This window comes from Nelumbo nucifera, chromosome 4, assembly GCF_055504915.1.
Source record: "Nelumbo nucifera cultivar China Antique chromosome 4, China Antique-T2T, whole genome shotgun sequence".
Taxonomy (NCBI): domain Eukaryota; kingdom Viridiplantae; phylum Streptophyta; class Magnoliopsida; order Proteales; family Nelumbonaceae; genus Nelumbo; species Nelumbo nucifera.
In genome coordinates, this window is record NC_142652.1 from 29,622,243 (window position 1) to 29,648,693 (window position 26,451).

General features: G+C 39.7%; 2 protein-coding genes across 3 annotated transcripts in view; both read right to left on the reverse strand.

Moving 5' to 3' along the window:
- Window positions 1-814: 814 nt before the first annotated feature.
- Window positions 815-3,086, reverse strand: LOC104613333 (Glycosyltransferase family 61 protein). Its single transcript, XM_010281111.3, has 3 exons — window positions 2,831-3,086; window positions 2,590-2,700; window positions 815-2,320 (listed from the first exon to the last, which is right to left on the reverse strand). Exons 1-3 carry the CDS (start codon window positions 3,042-3,044, stop codon window positions 1,134-1,136), a joined length of 1,512 nt encoding a protein of 503 aa, XP_010279413.1. The 5' UTR covers window positions 3,045-3,086; the 3' UTR covers window positions 815-1,133.
- A 3,294-nt stretch (window positions 3,087-6,380) lies between these two features.
- ORC4 (origin recognition complex subunit 4) overlaps window positions 6,381-26,451 on the reverse strand; it is a 32,850-nt gene continuing 12,779 nt past the window's right edge. The window contains exons 11-16 of one of the 2 annotated variants that reach the window (XM_010281112.3): window positions 24,119-24,204; window positions 23,887-23,996; window positions 7,545-7,637; window positions 7,402-7,466; window positions 7,169-7,312; window positions 6,381-6,863 (exon numbers count right to left, since the gene is read on the reverse strand). In XM_010281112.3, the coding sequence (XP_010279414.1) occupies window positions 6,828-6,863; window positions 7,169-7,312; window positions 7,402-7,466; window positions 7,545-7,637; window positions 23,887-23,996; window positions 24,119-24,204 (534 nt within the window). In that variant the 3' untranslated portion in view covers window positions 6,381-6,827. Of the gene's footprint in view, window positions 6,864-7,168; window positions 7,313-7,401; window positions 7,467-7,544; window positions 7,638-23,886; window positions 23,997-24,118; window positions 24,205-26,451 lie in introns of those variants that run through there. The other variant, XM_088903346.1, reaches the window with a different exon arrangement.

The window sequence follows — 26,451 nt, forward strand, 5'->3', positions numbered from 1 at the left end:
TATTAGAGAAATGACAAAGCTAGTTTCTGAAGCTTGGTGTCAAGGCTTGTGGTTTTAATGGTTTGTCTTATACTCTCAAATTACACGGGTAATTCAAAATTTTTTAATTTCATCTATGTGTTAATTTGATTATGGTGTTCTAAATTTTGATAAAACATTGATTACAGAGCACAGAGGGGACTTAGATTTTGCTTGAAAAGTAGAAAAGATGCTTGAAGCACAGAGGGGATTTAGATCTTCATTATTGCTTACCAGAAGCACAGAAGATCCTTGATTACAGAGAACTTGATCTCCAAAAATTCTACTAAAATGGTTCCATTTACTACAATGGTGGGTTCCGTAAGGAGACTCTAGAATTGATTAAGGCCATGGGTATGCGATGGATATGGCAAACAAAAGACAGTGAAACAAACTTGAGAGAGAGAAGGCTGGCGGATTTGGTTCTTAGTTCTCAGAAGAAAATGAACAGTGCTTTGGAGGGTATTTAAATTTATATCTAAATAGATAGACATAAGGGCAAAATAGGCATTTAAAAAAAAACAAGCACATTAAATCGGCTTTTCAACCGAGGAAGGGAGGTAGTTGCATGTTTCTAAAAAGTACAGGGGAGGTTTCTATTAAAATGAAAATACAAGAAAAGTTTTTATGATTGTCAGAAAACTCGGGGGAGGTTTTTGAATTTTACCCTTTTTATAATGTAGTGATTGGATTGAGACCCAAATTCTCATCACACATTTGTCACAATAAGATTTAATTTACCATTGCACCAATCAGTGGCCTCAAATACAATTTAATTAGCAAATTAAGTCTCATTTCATTTCAACATGTGAATGGAATCCCACCTAATACAATGCTAACAACTTGATAAATAGGCAGGATAATAAAATCATAATCAATTAATGCATTGAAATCTGGGTAGATTAATCTCTTCCTTTAATTAACTCATCTTGGGCTAAAGCTAATTAAGCCACTACCCAAGGCCTATATACAACAAATACGAAAGACAGATCAGAAGCATGCACCAACTACAAAACAATGAGCTAGCTGTTGTGTATAAAACAGCTCTTCTGATGGAGAAGACATTTTTGAGTTTTCCATATATATATAGAGAGAACACCATTAACGTACTAGATCTACTGATGGAAAAGCTCAATGGCTTTTAACAGTGTTGCTTTAAACCTGCGTACATCAAGCTTGACATTTTGGTTATCCAAGTATAGAGCCCTAAATGCTTGCCAATCATACTTGTGAACTGAAGGGGGGTCTCTAAACACTGCATGGTCAGATGGGTATTGCTGTATCAGAGAGCTCTCCTCTTCTTTAATCTTGTATTCCAAGTACCTAATGTTCATGTCTAAAGCCGGCTTTCCAAAGTCATACGTAGCCAACCAATCTAAGCCAAAAGGAACAATCTGAATTAGTATTGCATTAGCAGGAAGAAAAATCATGTTAGTCAGTCCAGCCCCATGAACCCCCATCAACACGTCGCAGGAGTTTACATCTTGTGCGAACTGTGACAAGTTTGACGTGGCCTCTGCTACAGCTACCTTATAGCCCAAGCGTCTAGCCATCTTAGCTATCTCACCCACGTTCATAAATGATCGAGTTCTCTTCCTTGATATAATCAGAAGCCTAGGCTTCTTGTGCCCACGATCACCAATCCTGGTCACTGTCCCCCTCTTCAATGAATAGGAGCTCCTCAAGAACTCTGTGAAGTCCAGCATGGAGTACCCATTTGGAGATTTTGATGGATCAATGCTCAATTCCTTGTGACACTTAAGACCCACTACCACTCGCGGAAAGCAGTGGATTTGATGGTCCTTGTCCATGTTGATGATCTCGTATCTGGAGAGATGTTTCAGTATTACTTGATACTTGTTCACCCAGAAAGCTTTGTAATCGGTTACGACGAACTGAACTTCTCCATTGAATTGGCGAGAAGTAATAAAAAGAGGAATCAGTGTGTCGGTGAACTCATGGAAATTGTTACCAGTGTATCCACCAGTGGAGAAAACTATGGCCGGAACGCTGTGATTTAGCGTGCACTGAGGGGCTGCTTCTTCATGACCAGCAAATGATTTCACCCACAACTGGTTAACGCTTCCCATCGCAGCTTTATCTCCTTTCCGAGCATAGGGTCGGATAGCCCATGAGTCATTTCCTGCCGGTTCCGGAATACCCGTTTGAGATGATGAAACAGCAAAGATGGTGGAGGAGTTCGCCTGAATTCTAACATCTCCGTCGACCTCACAAAAATCCGATCTTCGTTCCGACACATTGCACATTATCTTAGTCTCTTTTATCACTTCTTTCTCTGCAACTTCATATTATGGAGAAAGCGAGAGAAAAAAAAAAAATGTCATTACGTAATCTATAATTTAGAAAACCAACTTTACAAGACAATATTGTCATAATTAAGCTAGGCAACAACACAAGTTTGCCCACCTAACTCAGTGAGTCACTCGTTGATAATTTGATATATGTGTATACAAGTTTGCTTTGTGATAGGACTTAGAAGTCAGCCCAGATAGAGCTGGGTCAACTCAGTTGAGTTCTGCATGTTATTGCCTACTAAATTAGTCACCATACCTATTGGCTGATATCTGCTTAAATCCTCCTTTTTTTGCTCAAAAGAACTGCTCATTGTATCCTCAACCGTGAGCATATATACTCCAGAATCCACTGGCACCCGCAATTTCACTGCAAAACAAGTGATAGTAAGCAAAAAAGTAATTAATTTGAGATGTTAACACAAAACGAAGCAACTGAACAGTTGATATATAACGTTGAAAAAAAGTGCTAAGTTATGGTTCAAATCGGTAAGACTTACAAATTGGTAGAGGACCCAAGTAAGGCTTAAGCACAGTGCAGAGACTTAGCACAATCATCAAGAATACTGCCAACGCCCCACACCCCAACTTCTTCTGTTCATTCCGACTGAAACTTTTGGCAAATATGGCGTTGTATGCCACATTCTCTATCTCAGCAACTCCGGTGCTCTGGTGGAGCGCCACCTTGTCGGCATATGCTTTCTCTTTGGACATTCAGAGCGAGGGAGTATGTTTACGTGGGGAAGCAACGCTAGCTAGCTAGGATCTTTGCCTTATCTTCCAGAGCTAAACTTCAATATTTCGACCATACGTACACAGCTGGGTTTTAGCTAGCTGCCTTTAAATATGAGAAATGAAGAAGATGAAGTGCACAGCTCTATTTTATTGATTATTGAATCCCACCCACGATTTGCTTAAATTTGCTTGGTTTGCTAATTGATGATGAAATGGCGGGTTGAAAAGGATTGGTGGTGGTTGACCATTGATACAGCCTTCTATTTCTTTTCTCTTCTGGTTCCATTTTAATCATATTTCTAGTATTCGAGTATGATCTGCCGACCGTGGATTCTCGGTTTGAAAGGGATCGATCAACTAGAGGTGTTAGGAAAGAGTATTTCAGATTAAAATTTGTTTTAATCGACTATTTTATTGATTAATTGAGTTTTGGTAACGAAACATGACAGTGGGAGACACTACAGGGCTACAAGTACTTGAAAAAAAAAAAAAAAAAAGAGTGAAGCTTCTTGACCTGGCCTACCGACAAGGCCAGTTGCTTCTCAGGTTCAGCTACCCAATCTCAACCGGCCGGAGTGCAGCAGATCCGGGTTCCTTTCAACCCGGAACCTGATTCTTATTATTGGGTTTTTGGTTAAAAAATCTCAACCGGCATGAATTTTCTACAAACATCTTGTGCCTTCTAATTAACTCAGCAAAGCTAGGGGTCCTCCGTCCCCCCCACAAGCCATAACTGGTTGCTCCCAATTCCGTCCATGGCTTACCGCTGACCCGACCCATCATCCATTGCTACCTTAACGTCTGAGTTATGGTCTCCCAACACAATGCAAGTTCTTGGTGGACTAGGACGTCCGAACAATATCTCACTCTCGGTCTCCCTATCTCAGCTTTCTGTGGTGGAAGGAAATTTCTTCTTTGAATATTCTCGTCTTCTTCAGACATACGTGTGCATTACAAATAACAAAATAATTTAAAATAAATAGAGTTGTTAATGGATGTTTCAACATATTCAGATTCCCTCTTCTTCTATTGAGATTTGCACTGTTTAAATTGATTGATGCTCTCTCTCTCTCTCTCTCTCTCTCTCTCTCTCTCTTTCTCTCTCTCTCTCTCATGGAAATTAACAAATCCAGAATGATGAGGCATCTCAACAAAACCCTTGACCTTATTTGGAAAAATTAATAGACCTGAAAAATAGAAGTAGAATCACATTGAAGACTACACCATTCTTTCTACCAGAGAGTCAAAGAACTTACCCAGTTAAATGACATTTCTACCTATAAAAGGTAACTATTGCTTTGTAAAAATTTTTCACTGCTAGGAAAGTTATTTATACACCTGCAAGATGGGTAAATTTTAAAAATAAGGATAATTTTATTATGGGGCCCATTTCTTAATGCAAAAAGAACATAGGAGAATTGGTTAATGGGAAATTGACCAACTTTCCTATAGATATTTACCTTCAAATGAACGGGGCTTTAAAAAAAAGGTAAAATGTAAAAACCTCCCTTGAGGTTTTTGACAATCATAATAGGAGAGTTTTCACTTTAACAAAAACCTTCCCTTTACTATTGAAAAAACCTGCAGTTACCTTGATCTGGATGGAAAACATTGGCCTAATGCATTATTTTTTCAAAAGTACCCCTTTTACCCTTATATCTAATAGTTTAGATTGAAATTTTATTAAAATACCCACAAAAAATCACATTTAGTTAAAAAAAAATCTTTGAGCTAGATTGAAAAGAATAAAATAATTTTACTCTATAAAAATGTTAGGTCTTGTGAAGTTTAGAAGGGCAAATCTGGTATTTTGAATTATATTGAAAGATGTCTTAATAAGTTGTAAGGATAATTTCATAAATTTGAAGTCTTCATTACTAAAACAAAAAGACAGAAGGGAGGTAACTGCAGGTTTTTTCAATCTACAGAGAAGGTTTTTGTGAAAGTACTGAAACCTCAGGGGAGGCTTTTATATTTACCCTATAAAAAATAAAAAATTGGATCCTAACTGGTCCTAGAAATGAATCCCATCAATGCCTTTTACACATTAATTTTAGGGTTTAGGGCTTATGTATGAAAAAAGTAACTTTTTTTTTAAATAAAGAATTGACCTGTTTCATGGTCAGGCGCATTCAAACCTTAAAAAGAGTTTAGTGGAATTATTTCCCAAAAACAAACAAGTTCTTATTAATGTCTTCCGGTGATCCCAACCTAAAATAAGCACTTTTTTTCCAATAAGTATTTCAAAAATAAGTAATTCCGAACGGTGGCTAAACCTGCTTGTGAGCCCCAGTTAGAAACAATGCCGAGTAAATTAACAAGTTGGCAAAAACCATCTTAGGACAGACTCTGCATTAAAGTACAAAAACCCTTGATGACTGAGAAGGCTGAAATAGTTTTCAAAAAATTTTCTTGCCTCAAGAGAAGGGATGCAGTCGAAAATTTTATCGACTCAAAGATAAGGGATGGAGTCGTCGAAATTGGCTTCAATACTCACTGTTCATACCGTTGACATAAAAGAAAATATTCTCAATGGAGTCATGGAGCAAGTAAAGGAGATGCCCTCATTTTAGAAACTAGCTCCTCTTTCTTTATGTTTGACCAGACCAAGCTGGCAAGATGAAGTGTCCCATTTATTCAGTTTGCGTGTCACCATCAGCTAAAATGGATTAAAAACCATGACCTCGACGGGGAATATCCTTTTTTTTTCCTGACCATTTGACCATTCTTTAAAATAAGAGGAAAATTGGAATATAGCATTACGTCCGAGAGTTGGCATTTGATGTGATGAACTGAGGATGATCCATTTGCATATTCTGCAGAATGCATTGCATCATGTTTACCGTTTCTTTCTTTTCCTTTTATGTTTTTTTTTTCTTTGAGACGTATTATCGATAATGTATGTTAACTGCATTGGTGAGTTGTGAGTTGAACTTATTGATGCAAGTTATTTTTGGGCGGCCAAACGTAATATGGGGCAGGAGATTAACTTCTTGGTTTGATAGAAAATAACGAGATCACATTCCCTGCGACCGGAGAGCGGAGACCCAATAAAATTTGAACACGCTGTTTGAAAGAAAAAACAAAACATCACATCAATTTAACAGTCATCGCACGAAATCTTTTCTCAGTTGAGGGGAAATTCTCAAGGAATTTCACAATTCTTTCTTGAGAACTTTCTATAAATCTCTTATAGGCGCAGGAACTGGGCGGCCAAACCTAATAATAATATGGTGCAGCCAGGAACTGGACTTCTTAAGGCTGCATTTGGTTTGATATACAAGTTGAGAGGAAAGTCTCAAGGAATTTCACAAATTTTGTTAAAAATCTTTTTCTCTTATTATCTAGACCAAACATAGTCTATAGGGTTGGTTGAAGAAACTGAATTAGAGTTCTATCTCTGGTTCAAAGTACAGCCATGCGCAATAAAAGGGTGATACACAGATAAAAATAGTTCCAGGAACATGGCCATGTCTGGGAAGGGCATTAACAATTACGCATTGAATATGGCCACATTTCTAAATGCTAGTATTTAGTGTTTCAATGACCCTGAAACCCGACATGTATCGTATTATATGTATCAAATAATTTGAACCATCTTTCAATGTTTACCTCCTACTAATGCACATTTTAGCCTGTAGTACTTACATGGAGCGCATTCACCAAGAGTCTTCTATAGTCTTTCTAGTACCAATCCGTATCTGTATGCAGTCAATGAGATTGATGTAAGCAGCTGATGCAATCACCAATCCTTGACTTGTTTTAACTTTCTCGATCCATCAATTTCTGAAGAATGACCTAACACAATGTTCACAAGGGCAATAAATACCATGTATTATTCATAAATAACATGACATCACTACAATAATTAATCGAAAAGATAACTTTTCCCATGGTAAGGATAAGAGTGGAAAAGTAGAACAGAAACAATGCAAAAGATCTCAGACAGCCCAAAATAAACTCCAAGAAAATTCTCTATTGTGGTTTCCTTATTCATATTTTAATATGGTTGCTGATCATAGCTCACTTAAAATCTTTAAAACCTGCCTGTTGGCCACCCACACACAAAAACAAACTTAATAGAATTTCTAGAAGCAACTTACAGGGCAAGAACAGTTTAGCTTCAGCCCTTGATGTAGCTCCTGAGCTGAGATTAGTAGCTTCACTGGACGAAATTCAACAGACTGACTATGCACCCTGTTGTCCGTAAAACATATTAATTCACGTTGAAGAAGGTGTTCAAATGCCTGCCAAAGATAATCAAAGTATTTTGAAGATATCTTGCAAAAACCGGGCCACCATAAAGGCATCAATTCATCTGAACATATTTACTTACCCGTAAGCAGACGTTATGTGCATAATAATCAGAGGTCTGAAAAGAATCATGTATGCTTTTGTATTCTGCAAACACATGATAGAAATTTATCCTAGAAGCATAAAAAGGCTATTTACTAAGCATTGAAATTATTCAATTCTGACCTTTCATTACAGAATTGAAGTTGTATGATGTTTGCTCTTTAACTTCCTGTCTCCTCATGCATACAAGAATGTACAGTTCTAGAACAGAACAATCTGCTTGGAAGTTTTAAATGAACTCAGAATGTATTAAGTTTGAAGGAAAATAAATATCTAAAATACAATTCATAAACAAATTAAATCTAATTATGTTCATAGCTCAAGAATTAAAAAAAGAAAAACCCAACTATTATTTTTAGAGTAGACAGTCCCACAACAGTGGAAATTTCTGTAGAATTCTTCAGATATTCATGCATTTCTTGGAGCCAAATTGAACACCAATTTCAGACAACTTTTGTCAAACAAATAATTAAAAATAAGTAATGGTGGTTTTTTCATTGGACATGCTGCAAACTATTGGGAAAATGTATCATTGATGAATGTCAAATATATCTGTTCTTTGCATGAATCATGATATAAATGATGTTAATGAATTGTTAAGACATTTTCTTGTTCTGCACTAAGATGTACTAGTTTACTTATGAACTGTCCGCACTGGAAATGTTAACTCAGATGTTACGTTAGAAAAGCATGGTAATGAAATTGAGGCACCAATATAAAATAGTCAGGATCTTCACCCAGGTAGGATGCAAATATCATCATACTCAGATGAAATTATGGTATCTGGAGGAAGAAGGAAAGAACCACACACTTTAATATTGAGGCATCAATATAAAATAGTGTCGTAGCCAATTGCCACGGAAAGAGTTTGAAGATTTGTGTTGCATGCATGACCAATATGCTAAAAGCCTTGAGACAGATAGAACGCATCAAGCCAGGCACTTCAACATTTAGGACTGCAACAATTTATCAAAAAAAAAAAAACATTTAGGACAGCAACATAGCACCATGCTTCCGCAGCTGACATCTCAATGGCTTCACTGTAGGCAGATCTCACTCTAGTGGCAAGTAGGAAGCAATGGGGTGGGGCGGGGCCAAATTTACATATCTTATCCCCGATCTCGAACACATGTACCTGCCCCATACCCCAGTGGGGCTTGAAATCCCAGCCCCATCCCCGTCTCCGAGGGAAATGGGGATCCCCGAATTTGCCCCACCCCTTGCTAGCCAGCATGGTTTCATTCACATTTTGGATTGGCTTTCTCCATGATTTGCCCCGCCCCACCTTGCCCCAAACACATGTACCCCTTGATTTTTTTGTCAAGTAACATTTGATATATCCATTCTCAAAAAATAATGTGTATATATTAATTATAATGCTATATATGTAGTATATATGTATATGTATAATGGGGCGAGTTCGGGGCAGGGTGGATAAATACTGTCCCTGCCCTGTCCCCAATTCCCTAGTCAGAATAGTTTCATGTTTCCCCAAAACATGCGCCGACCTCGGTCAGTGGTAAAAAAAACCCACCCTAAATACTGTCCCCACCCTGTCCCTGGCCAGAATAGTTTCAGGTTTCCGCAAAACACCCCCTAACCCCAGTCAATGGTAAAAAAACTTGCCCCGACTGGGGCGGGGGCCCAATGGGAGAGGGTTAGATTGCCATCCCTAGTGGCAAGTAGCCCTCTTCACAAGGGCTTTTACTTTGGCAGTAGGTAGCCCTTTCCTTTGATGGCTCACACTCTGCTCCAGGTAGCTCTTTCCATGATAGCTTTCACTGCTCTAGGTATCCCTTCTCCTAGGTAGCCCTCTCTGTGATTCGAACTTGAGACATGGTGGTAGGCTCTGATACCATTTATTACATGCTTGACCAATATACCAAAAGCCTTAAGACTGATGGTATGCGTCAAGCCAAACTCTTTAATATTTAGGACCATAATAAGTTGCTACCACACAAACACAAAATATTAACCATTAACAAGAATTTCCACAGAATCTACAAGGGACAAGGAGGGCAAAGAACATCGAATGCCTAAATATGTGTGCATGTGTATGTGAGAGAAGAGTTGCTTAGAGATGTTTGGAAGAGAGAGGGAAGGGGAACTAGTAGGAAATGTTTTATGGGGAAGAGAAATTGTTTAGTTGCCATTTATATAAATAAATAGGGAAAGAAGAAATATCGGTGCAGGTGGGGTTTGTTCCTGCTGTAGATAGATAGAGTAGCTGTCATGGTTACAGGTTACAGATACAGATAGTAGAAGAAAAGAGGGAGGGAGCTGATTAAGAGAGAGAGAGAGAGGAAAGAAGGAAATTTCCTTTCTACTCCTTTCTTTGTTTTTATTTTTTTCCCCCTTTTTCCTTTCAGTCAAGAGAAGGTTAAAATTGTTGTGCTCAAATAAGTTTTATAGATTATAATCAAAGTATCCTTGCTTATCAAGCAACTTTTTAACTAGTCATGAAGAATGACCAACAGTAATAAGGAACAGTATTTAAAAAAATATGGGGCTTATACTTTGAGCTCACCTCAACGTGAGCCTCAAGGAAAACACCTCAACGCTCAACCTTAGGCTCATGCCTTGTAGTATAAGGCACATTCCTCACATCTTGAGATGCCTAGTGTGTGCATGTTATAAATATGTATTTCAGACTAACATTTAAAGAGGCATTACTTTGCATTTAAAGCAGTTTGATAGTTACAAAGTGGTCTGTAAGCTCATAATATTCTTATGGTTCTTATTTGAGGCCAGCTATTCATTTATATTCTCTTCCTATATAAAACTATACATTTCGTCTGATTTTAGTTTGACACTTATCTTTAAAAAAAAATGGAAACCCATGAGGCTTAAGCCTCATGCATCTAAAGGTACCAGCATATTGTTTCATGCCTCCACATTTTTAAACACTGAGAAAGAACAGTCAGATGGACTGCTAACAATATACTGTAGAGAGAAAGAGAGTTAGCCAAGAGGGCTATTTCTGTAAATTTACCTCTTGTATTTCATTTTCTTCTTGTACACTATCTTCTCTTGTACTCTAAGGACAATTTGGTCCTTTTACTTTTTTAATATAAATTTCTCTCTTTGGGTGTTGAGCTCCACATTGGACATACCACAGACTTGCGGCTGTCTCTTTCTCTTCTGGATTTACAGACCTAGACCAAACTCTGACATGGTATGAGAGCAGGTCACAATCTGATCTACTGAGCTTACTTTTCTGTCATTTGAATTTTTTGGCATTCAGGGGTCTTCCTAACAATACTTGGGAACCCTCTTGTGACCTAGAATATTCTCTCCCAAGGCTGTTTTGATCAGACCTTGACAGATCTGAAATCTGGAAGTCTGTGCCATCAGCTTCATTCTTTCTCTTCGATCTGCACTTGGAAACATCAGATCTACTTGAAACTCTAGATCTAGTGTCGCCCAGAGGAGTTCTTGTGATCCTCTTCAGCCTGGTTGAAATCGGTTTGGTTTAAGAAGGGTTTTATCCTTCTCTTGGTTCAGCATACTGTGACAGTTTCCTTTTCTAGACATCTGATCGAAAGGTACCTCTCTATCATCATCTCTTCTTCGATTTCTGATATCAGTCTTGGAAATCAGCAATTTTCTTTATGTTAATGGCTTCGGAAAGAGTAGATGTCCTTCCTGTAAAATTTAATGGATCGAACTATGCCTTGTGGAAGTTTAACTTCTAGTTTCATGTTGAGGCAAAGGGCCTTTGGGGCTATTTAGACGGAACTGTACCTAAACCTGATGATTCAGATGTTAAGGCTTTAAATCAGTGGAAAATTGGCAATGCAAAGATTGCATCATGGATGCTTGGATCTGTTGAGGTTGACATTGCCATTTCTATGCGAGGTTATAGAACAACTTATGAGATGTATAAGTATCTTGAGAAGGTATATCAGCAATCAAACACCTCTAGGCAGTACCAAATAGAGGTCGATATCTTCTCATATTATCAGGGAGAGAGAAAGGTCTAGGAGTACTATGCAGGGTTTATTAACCTCTGGACAGAATATGAGTTAGTACACATGGGAAAAGATCCATTGGACTGCTGTGTGAAATAAGTAGATGTTCAAGACTGCTATCAGTCTTGAACCCTAATAGATTTCAGGTTCGAAAAAAGGAGAAAAAGGTATAGAGGAGAGAGGAGAGAGGAGAAAGAGTAGAGAGAGAGTAGTAGAACACAAAAATTGAAAGGATGGACAAAATTTGAATGTTCTGCCGCCGCCACTTCTATTTAGTATTTATAGGTTATGCTAGTTACATGAAAGGACAAATCTGCCCTTGGTATTTACATAACACATAAAACAATATAAACTGAAATATAAATAACTGGAATAACAGATTGACCATCAGCTAACCCTAGGATGACTAGGGAACATTCTACCCTATGGACAGAGTGGGACCACAACTGTGGGGCCCACATCAGTGTTCTCTACACTCCCCCTCAAGTTGGGAATAAATGTTTATCATTCCCAACTTGAATAGATCTGCCTCTAGCTTCTTTCTTGATACAGCTTTAGTGAGGATATCTGCTAGTTGCATACTGGATGTGATGTAAGGGAGGCATACTTCTTGAGATGAGACCCTCTCTCGTACAAAATGTCGGTCAACTTCAATGTGTTTGGTTCTGTCATGCTGCACTGGATTATGTGCTATATTAATAGCTGCTTGATTATCGCAATACAGCATCAGGGGCTTCTCATACTCAATACCCAACTCCTCAAGTAGAGATCTCAGCCATAGGATTTCAGCCACTCCGTTAGCCATTGACCTGCATTCCGCTTCAGCACTAGATCGGGAGACAACACTTTGTTTCTTACTTCTCCAAGAGACCAGATTACCTCCCACAAGAGCACAATATCCTGAGGTAGACCTTCTGTCATCAACACTCCCAGCCCAATCGACATCCGTATAGACCTCCACCTTCATGTGGTTATTGTTCTTGAACAGTATACCCCTACTCGGGCATCTCTTCAAGTATGCTAATATCCTTTCTGCCGCAAGATGTGTAGTTCTAGGAGAATGCATGTACTGACTGACAACACTAACAGCACCAATCGCTGGAACATAACCTTGTCTTCAAGAGGCTCCCCACTCTCTGCACTAATCCTGTGGTTCTGTTCAATGGGTGTATCCGTAGGCTTGACACCTAACTTTCTAGTTTCTGCCAGCAGATCTAGGACATATTTCCTCTGAGAGATAAAGATCCCCTATTTGGATCTAGCAACCTCAATACCCAAAAAATACCGAAGTACACCAAGGTCTTTCACCTCAAATTCTTGATGAAGGAGTTGTTTAAGGGACTCAACTTCATGGCTATCATTCCCTGTCACCACAATATCATCAACATATACTGCAAGTAATGTCAAGGAGGACTCTACCCTCTTGATGAATAGAGTATGATCTGATTGGGCTTGTATGTAACCGAACTTCAAAAGGGCTAGTCTGAATCTATCGAACCAAGCCCTAGGTGACTGCTTCAAACCATACAAAGCCTTGTTGAGCTGGCAGACCTTCTTACCTGTTTCTGCATCATAGAATCCAGGAGGCAAACACATGTAAACCTCTTCATGTAGGTCTCCATTCAAAAAAGCATTTTTCACGTCCATTTGGTATAAAGGCCAAGTGTGACTTGCTGCAAGGGATAATAGGACTCGAATGGTGGTCATCTTGGCTACCGGGGCAAAGGTCTCCAAGTAATCTATACCATAAGTCTGGGTGAACCCTTTTGCAACTAATCGAGCTTTATACCTCTCAATGGATCCATCTGCATTGTGCTTCACGGTAAATACCCATCTGCAGCCAACTGGTTTCTTTCCTTTGGGCAGATCAACTAGCTCCCAAGTGTTATTTTTCAACAGGGCATCCATCTCAACCTGCATTGCATCTTTCCATTCCGGGACGGATAGGGCTTCTTGCACTATTCTTGGAATAGGGACATTGGCAATGGAACTAAGGTAGGACCTGTAGGTAGGAGATAGGCAATCATAGGATAAAAACTGGGAAATACAATGGGCTGTAGATGTGGTACAATGTCGTTTCCCTTTACGGATGGCAATCGGAAGGTCAAGGTCATCTGTAGGAGGTGAAATGGCAACAATAGAGGAAGTCTTTGTGGGCCCTGGGACTGTAATACCTGGACTTGGAGCTGCAGATGAGATTGGAGCTGGCCTGGACTGCTGATGACCGGGATCAACCTGCCTGCATCGCCTGTGATAGACCCTCAACTCCTAATTCCTTTGACCACCCTCACCATTGCAGCTCTCATCACTCAATGGAATAGGTAAAGGAATTGCCCCACTCTCACTGCTCTCCCCCTGAAGAAAAGGACTCAAACCCCCACTCTCACTACTCTCCCCCTGAGGAGAAACCCGAGGATAATAGGGTGTCTCCTCAAAGAAAGTGACATCCATGGAGACAAACTTCCTCCCTGAGACAGGATCATAGTAGCAATAACCCTTTTGAGTTTGTGCATAACCAAGGAAAATGCATTTGGAGGCCTTGGGTTCGAACTTGGAGTGATGGGGTCCAAGAAGCTAAACAAAGCAGGTACAACCGATGTTTTAAGGGGAATAAAAAATTTGGGTATAGAAGGGAAAAAGGAGATCTCATATCAAGGACTCGGGAAGGAACCCGATTAATAAGGTATACCGCCGTGAAGATAGCATCACCCCAGAAGCGAATAGGGACATTGGAGGTAAACATAAGACTTCTAGCCACCTCCAAGATGTGCCTATTCTTCCTTTCTGCAACTCCATTCTGCTGAAGTGTATGAGGGCAAGAGCTCTGGTGTATAACCCCATGATTAAGAAGGCAAGATGCCAATGGTTTAGCAAAGTATTCCTTTGCGTTATCGGATCTAAGAGCTTTGATCTTGGCATCAAATTGGGTTAGGATCATTTGGTGAAAGTTTTGGGTCAGGGCAGGAACCTCATCTCATGAACGCATGAGATAAACCCAAGAAAAACGGGTATGATCATCAACAAATAACAAGAAATATCTGTACCCACCCATGGAAGGGATGTGATAGGGCCCCCAAACATCAATATGCACAATATCAAAAGAATTATTACTCCTTTTATTACTCAATAAATAAGACTTTCTACAATGTTTAGCAAACTCACAACTTTCACACTGCAACTGAGACAACTCAATAGACTCAAATAAAGCAGGAAACGGACTCTTTAGGGACCGAAAGGACAAATGACCCAATCGGTTATGCCAAAGCATAACCGAATTCACACTTTGAGAAACAAAAGACATCTTCTCTACTGACTCTTCCTGACGAGACCTCTCCCCGAGCAGATAGATCCCATTTGTCTCACGGCCAGTCCCAATCACCTTCTTCGTCTCCAAGTCCTGAAAAACACATCGGTCAGGGAAAAAGGTTACTGAGTAGTTCATATGCTTGATAATACTACTAACTGAAAGAAGATTAGTATCAAGCTTAGGAACGTGCAAAACAGATGACAGGGAGATAGTATCTGATAACTTAATGTCACCCTTCCCAGAAATAGGGACCAGGTAGCCATCAGCAATAGATACTTTATCCCTACCCGAAGACAAATGGTAAGTGGTAAACAGTGAAGGCAAGCTAGTCATGTGGTCGGATGCACCTGAATCTATTACCCAACAAGGTTCAGTAGTACCTGGAGCTGAGGCATGGTAGGCTGAGGCTTGAGTACCTGAATGTGCGAAGGCAGATGTGGCAAGAGTTGATGGTGACTGTGGTGGCTGAGCTGAACTTCCAACTTCCTTTTCTAATTGTATTAGGGCAGCCCGAATTGCAACTAAGGTCTCTAAAGGTGTTCCTCTTGTGCCAGATGAGGATGTTGAATCAGTGTTCACGGCCACATGAGCATTGCCCTTCTTGCTTCTCAACTTTGCCGGAACCAAGTGAGGATGCAGTTTCCAACATGTTTCTTTTGTATGTTTGGGTTTCTTACAATGTTCACATACCACATCCTTTCTGTCTTCTTTCCTCCTGTCCTTCTCTGAATCACCCCCTGATTTGGGTTTGACAGCTGCAAAGGCTGGTGTGAGAGGCTGAGGTTGCATCATAACTTTCCTTCTGGTCTCTTCACTATGTACCAAGGAGTATGCCTGAGAGAGAGTCACACTGTCTCTAGTCAAAATCTGTTGCCGCACAATATCATACTCTGAATTTAGGCCCGCCAGAAACTCAAACACCCGGTTTGTCTCGACCTGCTTTCTATATATCTGTGCATCTTTGGGACTCTCCCACTTAAGAGTCTCTAAGTGATCAATCTCATGCCACAGAGACTGCAAGGTAGAGAAGTATACTGAAATCGGTTTCTCTCCTTGTTTAAGGTTTTTCACTTCACATTTCAATTCATATGCTCTAGCAACATTAAGGGGTTGGGAATAAGTTTCTTTCATAACATCCCATATCTCCTTAGCTGTCTTTGCCCACAAGTAATTTCGGCTAATATGAAGTTGCATAGAATTACACAGCCATGTCATAACCAAGTAGTTTTCTTGGATCCACTTGGTATACGTAGGGTATCCCTTGGGGGGGTTTTCACATCTCCCAAGAGGTACCCTAATTTACCTCTTCCCCCAATAGCCATCACGGCTGATTGGGCCCATTCCAAATAGTTTGATCCATCAAACTTTACGGTTGTAATCTGACCACCTGTCTCAAAAACACTACCATAATTGTTGTTCCCAAAACTGCCTTCTGCCTGATTTTTAAACTCCATCTCGGTCAAGTCTCAAAAACAGCACTTGGACGACTAATCACAATCAAAACAGTGTAGGACCAATCTGTATTCACAGTGTATGTGCACAAAACAGGTAGAAATCTGATCTGAAACCAACTAGCAAACACAACAACAACAGTCCGTACAGTTCTCACCCCTTAAGAGAGTTCAAAAACCCCAAAAGGATATGAAAAATCAGCTTAGAAGCAGGTCTGATATGCTTGGCAGAATTAGGGTTTTAATCAGTCCTTAAAGAAAACATTTCAGTTGCACATTCCAATCAGTACCGTACAGATAGACTTGCATTAGGGTTAATAATGAAACCCTAAAAGTTGATCAATGCTAACAAAACTTGAGGACAACTCCAAGTAAATCGCAAGGTTCAATCTAACATTAGGGCTTGCCGCAAGCTTATTAGGATTTGCCGCAAGATCACTTTCAAACCCTAGAGTAGGAGAAAAAAAACCCTAAGGCAGTTCGGCCCAACAGTAGGGTTTGCTGTAAAACCCTAGAGAATAGAAGGGAGAAAACCCTAGAATGGTTCGGCCGCCCTTTCCAGATAGGTCCAACCTATCCTCTCTGATAGTACTTCTCTTAGAAAATAGATAACTTACAAGAAAAAACTATTCACTGCCTTCCAAGGTTACCCGAACCCTAGTCTTCTCTGATTCTTCCTGATCACCAACACTCTGCAACCGTGACACGTCTTCAACAGCTGCTAAACCCTCTGGCGATCTCCAAGAATCAGTCCACGAACTCCACTTTCTCAGCTTCCAGCCCTAGGGGATTCTCATGTGGTCGGCTGGACTAGACTCACATGAGAAACCCTAACCTTGCTCTGATACCAAGTAGATGTTCAAGACTGCTATCAGTCTTGAACCCTAATAGATTTCAGGTTCGAAAAAAGGAGAAAAAGGAATAGAGGAGAGAGGAGAAAGAGTAGAGAGAGAGCAGTAGAACACAAGAATTGAAAGGAATGACAGAATCTGAATGTTCTGCCGCCGCCACTTCTATTTAGTATTTATAGGTTATGCTAGTTACATGAAAGGACAAATCTGCCCTTGGTATTTACATAACACATAAAACAATATAAAACTGAAATATAAATAACAACTGGAATAACAGATTGACCATCAGCTAACCCTAGGATGACTAGGGCACATTCTACCCTACGAACAGAGTGGGACCACAGCTATGGGGCCCACATCAGTGTTCTCTACAAGATACATGAAAGACACTTTGATAGAAGGAAGGTTATGCATTTCCTAATGCATCTCAAACCTGAGTTTGAAGTTGTTAGGTCTAATATCCTGAGCCGAGGAACGCTTCCTGATTTAGATACCATTCTTGGGGAAATTCTAAGAGCTAAAACCAAATTTGCTACATAGACCACACATGATGGGAGGAAAGACTCCAATATTGATGTTGTTTTCCTGGCAACCAAATCAAAAGGGAAAAAGGATTTCTACAAGATTTAGTGCTATGAATGCAAAGAGTTCGGACATGTCTCACATTGTAAGAAGAAGAATACATGCACATATTGCAAGCAACAAGGAGCCAGGGACATATCATTATAGAATGTCCAACTCGACCACCAAAAGGAAATGGATCTAATCAAAAGAAAGGGTCTTATAAAGCCTATCAGACAACCATGGAGAACTCAAATACCTCATCTACCATTATCTCAGTGACTTGATAGAATAATTCTTCTGGTGGTATTTCTGATGATCATATTCGACATCTCATGTCCTCGGCTATCTCTTCCGCTTTCTTAGCTATTGGCCTGTCTGGTAAGTCTTCTACTTTTTGTCCCTCATCAAACCACCTTTAGATTATAAACTCTGGTGCCTCTAATTATATGACGAGGGCCTCCGTTGGTCAGTCTCCTAAACCCCATCTTTTTAATAGACACATTGTCACTGCAAATGGTGAAAAACTAGATATACTTGGTTGTGATGATTTACACCTATCTACCTCTAAATCATCTTATTTTCACCTACCCAATACCTTATTTGTACCCAAATTAACCACTAATTTGATTTCTGTTGGTCAACTTGTGGAAGATGGTAATATTGTTTTGTTTTCCTCTAATGGTTGTTTGATACAGGACCAACAAATTGGGGAGGTGGAGGGGAAGGGGCGTAGACTGGGTCCACTGTTTGCTCTAGAGTTTGAGAAGAAGAAAGTTGATTCAGTCTCTCCTTCTTGTTTACTTTTACTGCATCTAATTTTGAACCTTTTAGTTGTAATAATGACTGGAACTTGTGACATAGACTCCTCAATCATCCTTTTACTAAGAAACTTGATTATCTATTTGCTTCTAATAGTTTACCTAATGCTATTGCTTCTTTTAAGAATGTTAATAAATCTTGCATTACTTGTTGTTTGAGCAAAAGTCCTATTTTACCCTTTCCTTCTCCTTTTGAGCATGCAACAGTACCTTTTTATTTAATACATAGTGATGTTTGGTCGTCTCCAGTTACTTCTAGATTGGGATTCAAATATTTTGTTACTTTCATTGATGACAACACTTGCTTTACTTGGATTTATTTTCTCCACAAGAAATCTAAAATCTATCATAAATTTAAACTATTTCAAGCCTATGTTACCACCCAATTCAAAGGAAAAATGTTTCCTACAATCTGATTCAGGGGGAGAGTACTTTGATGGGGATTTTCAGGCTTATTTGAAAGAATAGGGAATCCAATCCCAAAAATCTTGTCCTGGTACTCTACAACAAAACAGAGTAGCAGAAAAAAAGAATAGACACATCTTAAGTGTAATTCGGACCCTTTTGCAAGACTCATGTTCCTTCTTGGTTTTGGGTGGAGACAGCCAACACTGCTGTGTATCTAATAAATCTTCTTCCATCATCTGTTTTGAATAACACCTCTCCATTCTAGTCCCTATTTCACAAACCTCGAAACCTATCCTTGCTCAAAGTTTTTGGTTGTGTTTGCTTTGTTCATCTTCCACCCCATGAACGCACCAATTTGACTGCATTGGCAGCATTATGTGCCTTTGTGGGGTACAGTCCTGACCACAAGGGATTTCTGTGTTATGATCTCGAAACCCGTCGTATCAGGATTTCTTGTAATGCCATCTTCTTGAGCACATATCTTTCTTTGAGCATATTGTTAAATTTCTTGCTCCTTCTGTCTCTTTGTTGCACAACTTTGATTCCACAGATCTTCCAAATGCTCCAACATCACCTGCGCAGCAACTTCAGACCTACTTTAGACAACAAAAGTCTACATCAGCTCCTACGCGCCCTCCGCCTTCTCCAACATCAGTTGCTGATCCAGTTACACCATTCATTCCTATAACTTCTCCTAACCCACCACTTGAACCCACTACACCCACATTGCGTCGCTCTTCTAGAATTATTCACCCTCCTGACCGTTATGGTTATTCTCTAGACCATAGTTCCTTCACTGCTATTTTATCCACCACAAATATTCCCAAGACTTATCAGCAGGCTGTAGCAATTCCACATTGGAAAGATGCCATGGACTCTGAGATCTGAGCCCTTCTTGAGAATGACACACGGAAATTTGTCAAGGCTCCTCTTGAAGCCTCTCTCATTGGGAACTACTGGGTCTACTCAGTAAAGTTGAAGCCAGATGGAAGTTTAGATAGGTACAAGGCTAGACTTGTTGCTCAAGGGCATAAACAAGAATATGGGATAGACTATCAAGAGACGTTTGCTCCTGTCAAAAATGACTACAGGCAGAATCCTATTAGCCATCTCTACAATTAAAGATAGGACAATTCATCAGATGGATGTGAAGAATGCATTTCTTCATGGAGAATTGAAGGAAACGGTTTACATGAAACCTCCCCCTGGATATGACAAAGATCCTCAACTTGTCTGTCGTCTCAAGAAGTTTCTGTATGACCTGAAACAAGCACCTAAAGCCTGGTTCGAGAGATTCAGATCTGCGACCACTGATGCGAGATTTATTCAAAGCTCTTCTGATCACTCACTTTTTACTTTGCATCGGAATCAGGGTGTAACTCTTCTTCTTCTATATGTTGATGATATAATCATTACAAGGAATGATGTGGAAGGAACCACTTATCTGGAAAGACTCCTTAGTGACTCCTTTAAGATGAAGGATTTGGGCCCTTTAACCTACTTCTTGGGACTTGAGGTCAGCCGTAATTCCCATGGCTATTTTGTTAACCAGCATAAGTATGCAATGGATCTTGTCAAAATGGCTAATCTCAGTGAGTCCAAGACTGTTGATATTCCCTTGGAGGTTAATTTGAAATTAAGCAAGGATGAAGGCTCTCCTCTTGAAAATCCTACTCTGTACCGACATTTGGTAGGCAACTTAATATATCTCACGATGACTTGGCCGGATATATCATATGCAGTTCAGATAGTGAGACAGTTTGTGTCATCTCCACGACAACCCCACATGTCCGTAGTTCATCAGATTATCTGAGGGGAACCCTATCTCATGAATTACACTTCTCCTCATCCATTAGCCTTGCTACTTATGCCGATGCTGATTGGGCTGGCTGTCTAGACACTAAACAATCCACTATAGGATGGTGTGTCTTTCTTGGTAACTCTCTCATTGCCTGGAAGTGTAAGAAACAATTTACAATTTCAAAATCTTCTACTGAAGCTGAATATAGAGCCATGTCCTCAGTATGTAGTGAAATTATATGGCTTAGGGCTCTTCTACATGACATACTACAAGAGTCACCACCGTCAGTTCCCCTCTTTGCAGATAATGTCAGTGCAATCAAGATTGCTTCCAATCTTGTTTTCCATGAGTGCACAAAGCACATTGAAGTTGATTGCCACTTCATTCGTGATCTTCTTCAAGCTGGCACTATTTCTCTTCCCCACGTGTCCTCTGGGCTCCAACTTGTTGATCTCTTGACAAAAGTTATGACGCAGGTATGACACTTTTTTCTTATGGACAAACTGATGTTGATTCCTAGACATCAATTTGAGGGGGAGTGTAGAGAGAAAGAGAGTTAGCCGAGAGGGCTATTTTTGTAAATTCACCTCATGTTGTATTTTATTTTCTTCTTGTACACTATCTACTCTTGTACTCTAAGGACAATTTGGTCCTTTTACTTTTTAATATAAATTTCTCTGTTTGGGTGTCGAGCTCCACAATGGACACACCCACAGACTTGTGGCTGGCTCTTTCTCTTCTAGATTTACAAACCTAGACCAGATTCTAGCATATACATCTAGGAGATAAGAAATCTGATATGAAATTTTTATTTTGATGAATAAATCTGATATGAAAATTTGTCCAATCTCTTACACTCCTAGTAATCCATGATCTATTGATTTATCAAGTTACTTCTTCCAAATCAAAATGCACATTTTTTATGATCATTGGAAGTTATACAACAAAAATTAGACCTCATTAAACAAAATCCAACATGGTTAAAAATGTTATCAAGCACATTAAAAGCCATCTTTTTTTAACATTATTTTATTGCTATAATTAAGGGTCATTACTTGGTGTAGTGGTAAAATTCTATTGCACTTACTGTAGATTAAAATACATCAGCACCCATGTAGACCAAGGCAAAGTACAATGAGAATATACATACAAACTCACTCCAATCAAATTTGATGTCGGAAGGTGCATCAGTAAATGCTTGGCTATGAAACAAATGTGATGTTGTACCTCAACAAAGCTGGGCTAATTCTTGCAAAACCAACCAACTTATTCATTTGTGAAATAATACTTCCTAAGATTTTAATTGGTACACCGATTACAAGAAAGATTCAACAAGAGCAAGGGAGGAAGCTAGTGCCAGCACAACTTTTTGTTTCTTGGTACTAGGACAAAATAGGTTTTATATCTTAGGAAGAAAGTATTTGGGAAGCCAACTTTTCTCTCTTTTTTAGAGTAAAATAATAACTCATTGAAAAAAAATATATACAAGAGATATACAAGCACAACTCAATTTTCAATCCTTTTAAAAGACATAGTTGATAAGATATTAATGGCAGATCCTCCACAAGAAAAGGGAAGATTAAACAAAGTTTTTGGCATTACATCTTTCTGTGACAAATTTCACGATAGAGAATAGATTTGGAGATAAATCCAAGAAGAATGTGTTGAAACAAATCCAATATGAAAATAAGAAATGGTAAATATGATGACCCGAGAATCAAATAAATAAATTAATAAAAGGATTATCGGGCTATCAGATATGCCCTCTTGTACCCCTCTGCATAAGTACTGTAGACCATCAGTCTAGTAATTGGGTACCCCATTGTGCTGCAACTTCAACAGAGTTGGCTGATTTGGAATCTTATGGAATGAGGGATTCTGATGTAGGACACAAAGGAGATAATATTCAAAGTTATTTGTCAGTTATTTAAGCCTCGATTTAAAATTGAAGAGGAAAAAACATCTTGCTTCCATTACTCATAACCTGAATCTAAAGGGTAAAAAATTGTTCATTTTACTTGATTTTGGTGTCATTAGATAGGTCATTCAATTACCTATCCAACAAAACCAAGATTGTATTATTAAGACATCAATCAGATGAGTTACGGCCAATGTACAGATGGTTGATGAGTCTGACAAGATTTCTATTTTTGGGTAATTTGAACTTTTGAATATTTTACCAAAAAAAGAATTTTTGAATAGGTTTTAGTAGTTCTAGGATTTAGTTTGGTAGGTATTTGCCTTGGAAGTTGTTTTCTTATTATAAATTTACATAGAACTTCGAACTTCTAGTGGGTCAAAAAATCAATTTTTAGAAGTCATTTTAGGAGTTTCAGTCAGTTTTGATGTTAGTCAACTACAAGTTCAAAAGTGATTGTGTTAAAATTGAAAAGGTCTATATAAGGTCCATAATATTGCTGTAAAGGAGAATGAAGAGATTGCTAAATAAAATCGTGCCTTTTGGATTCTTTGGGTTTGATTTTTTTATCAGTTCTTTTCTTTGCGTTTGTTTCTGAAGGATTGTTCTTTTTTTTGTTCAATTGAAGGATTTTGAGCATTTTAATACTTGATTTGCAAAGGGAGGTCTTACTCTAACTACTCTTCATTCTCTATTCTTTCCTCATTATTATATATTTGAGAGATTTGATCATCTTGAAGCCATCTTACATTGGGTTAACCTTAGAAATGAAACATGTAACCTCTCTAATCTTGTCATTGTAGCATCCAACAGCTGCTAGATAACTCCTCTGCATCCTATGATTATCTTGGGCTTTTCCTCAATGTTTATCCTTGATATACATAAGAAGAAAGAAAGAAAATTTTAGGGCCTGAATCTTGACAAAAGTTCCATCCTAATAGAATCCCTTGATCCATTCAGATCTGAATATACAAAAATCACCATATCATAACCATGTCAGAGGCTCTAGTTCCCGATTTATGCATTTTCCCAAGGGAGCATCCACTGAATTATACCTTTACGGAGTTCCCAAAAGGGGGATGTTGAGTATTAACCTTGTAATACAAAGGAAATAACATCTAAAACAAATTCAATATGCATTTGGCCACTGAATTTTTAGAAGTGTATATGCCAGGGAAAAATTATGTTAGCAACACGATCACAGCAAAATAAGACAACCATGGAGAAGAACAGATTACTGTAAGAATGAAAGGCAAAGACTCATACAACAACTACAATAGTGATAAGTAAAATAAACATGTACATCAGCAGGATAAAAACTGAAGAGTCGGGAAGCAAAAAGTACAATAACCAGAAAATAATTGAAGTTCACATACCTTGTAGACTTTCAATCTTGGGTTGCCTCTGAATACTTGAAATTGCATTCTTGAAATTCTCAAGTGATAGAAACCCAGTTTCCAAATCCATATAACAAACAGCTTGAAATCTGGCATTATCATTTTTGAGTCATGTAAGTTTCTGTAGAGTTTGAAACATGATTTGCAGTAGCAGAAGTACAATCACAACAGAATCCCCAAATTGTGCGTCTAGGTGCAGAAAAGGACTTACATAAATCTCAACAAATAATTGACACTGGGATCAGTATTTGATAATGTAGTAAGAATTTCTATGAATTGTTGGTCTCCCAATATATTCTGTAAAAAGTCAAGGAATTTATAGCAATGTAACAAAGCAAGTCCTCTAAAATGTGTTAGTAAAAGGATAGTCACCAGTTGACCACTTACAGACAGTTCAATCTCTGATCAAGATGAAAAAGAGGGAAAATGACAGAATAATTCCCCCTAATAATAGTCATTAGCATCCACTCTGGTTAACAAAATATGTATATTTTGCCCAATCAAAGAAGTTTGACACTAAGACACTTCAAATAGATACTAAAAGGCATACCCATCTAACATCGGCAAATATAAATAGAAATCAAGGGATGATGGATGCCAGGAATAATGATCCTAGGAAGCCCAACATGCTTATACATCTAAGCAGATTTACATTTTTTTATAAATAGCAGATGTACAACAATTTAACCTATACTTTAAGTCCTGAACAAGTTTAGCAGCATGAATGCCAAAATGGCGACATATTGATAAAGAATGCTGCATGAATATTATATGTAATTCATTTAGCTCTTAAGATTTTGCTTATTGTTTCATCAATAGAAAAGAGGTGTAAATCATACATCTTGTTGCCGTGCGGTTTGGCCGAGGGCAACAAGGTAAATTCACTCTTCAAGTTTTGAATGTTATCCGAGGACCCCGAGGCTTTGGAAGAGGTTGACCGAAGCCAAGGACAGCAAACCGAGGTGAGGACTATGGTAGCCGAGGACTGTTGGCCGAGGCGAGGTCCCTGGTGGCCTGAGATACTGCAAGATAGAGAGTGTCAGAGGCCTCGGGGTGGATACCCGAGGTGAAGGCTCCAACGCTCAAGTTAGTACGAGGTGTGAAGCTGGGAAGAGTGTGAGAGTGCTCCTGGAGAAAGTCCTCGGATGCACTAGATCTCCCAGAATTAATGTTAGGTAGACAATGTAGGTGCAGGAAGTAAATGAGTGAGTAAATGTTGGAGTTACTTAGTTCCAACCCCTTTTCAGGGGCAGTTACCTCTTATTTATACTCAAGCGTGCTGGTGGTAGGTAGAGATGAACGCCTCGGATGAGAGTCGTACGAGGTCAGGCTGCAGGCCCTGGCGGTACGCTAGATAGTTATGTGATTGGCTCCGTATGAAGGCAGCATGACTCTCGCCTACTATGGCTGACGTTAGCAGGCGTTAGTGGGCTGGGCTAAGCTAACCCACATCACTTGCCCCCCACTCCCGAGAACGAGGTGAGGCCTCGGCTTTTGCCCGTAATAAGGGTGGTCATCGTTCGGCTTTGGTCATTGGGAGTAGCGGTCGTAATGCCTTCGGAATCGTCGGCTGAGGGATGCCCTGCAGTGGCATCGTCTTCGTTGTTCTCGTCGTCTCTCTTCAGTTCGGCAATGCGAGCGACGTGAATGCCTTGGCCTAGTGGGGGTGTCCTGTATCCCGCACAGGTAGGTCACCCTGGTGGGGCTACCGTGCAAGGGATGGCCGCCCTAGGAATCTTGTGTTTGCTGGGTTGAACGGTCCGTCCGATGGTCCGTTGCGAGTGGGTCTTTCGGTTCGCTCGGCGGGTTGCTACGGGTGGTCTTTGCGGTTCACCCGGCATCATTTCACCTTTCGAGGGGATGAGCTAGGAGGTAAGTGAGACTAGTTCGCAAGAGCGGGGGACTCCCACGTCCGTTGGATCTGCGTCGATCTAAACCGTTGCTCTGAGCGTGGTTTCGTCTTCCGAGGGCCTGCTCTAGGGGACTCCCGCGTTCGTTGGATCTGCGCCAATCTGAACCATTGCCTTGGGCGTTGTTTCGTCATCTGAGGACCTACGCTAGGTGGCGCATCGCGGTTGAATGGTGGGAGCGGATTAGTTTCAGCCGTCAGATTTGGAGAAATCTTGGCCATTCATTTTCCTTTAAATAGGGGCCCTGGCGGTGCCTTTCTTCTTCATTTGGACTTAGACGCCCTTGCTCTCAAGTGAACGTAGCTCCCTAACTCCCAAGTCTCCAGAACTCCTTTGCCTCTTTCTTTCTTTGGGACACTCCATCCTTTTTAGGTAATCTCAAAATGTCATTTACAAACTTTGGTCCCGAGTGTCATGAACTCATGAACATCTCGGGAGGGAGCTCTCCTGCAACCCCCTCTCCCTCATCTTCTCTAGGTTCCTTAGCTGTAGTCCCCCATCAACAGGAGGTGGCCGTTTTGAGGGAGAGGCTAACCTCAGGGGGTTCCGAAGGCAATCGCCGGGGATGTGACTCTCCCCATGAAAGCGTTGCCTCAGCGTCGCCAAGGGAGCCTGAGGGGTGATGCTACGGAAC

Coding starts and splice junctions, on each gene's coding strand:
- LOC104613333 (XM_010281111.3), bottom strand. CDS start 3,044: ATGTCCAAAGAGAAAGCATATGCCGACAAGGTGGCGCTCCACCAGAGC. Junction 2,701..2,830: donor CTTGGGTCCTCTACCAATTT/GTAAGTCTTACC, acceptor CTTGTTTTGCAG/TGAAATTGCGGGTGCCAGTG. Junction 2,321..2,589: donor AAGCAGATATCAGCCAATAG/GTATGGTGACTA, acceptor CATAATATGAAG/TTGCAGAGAAAGAAGTGATA.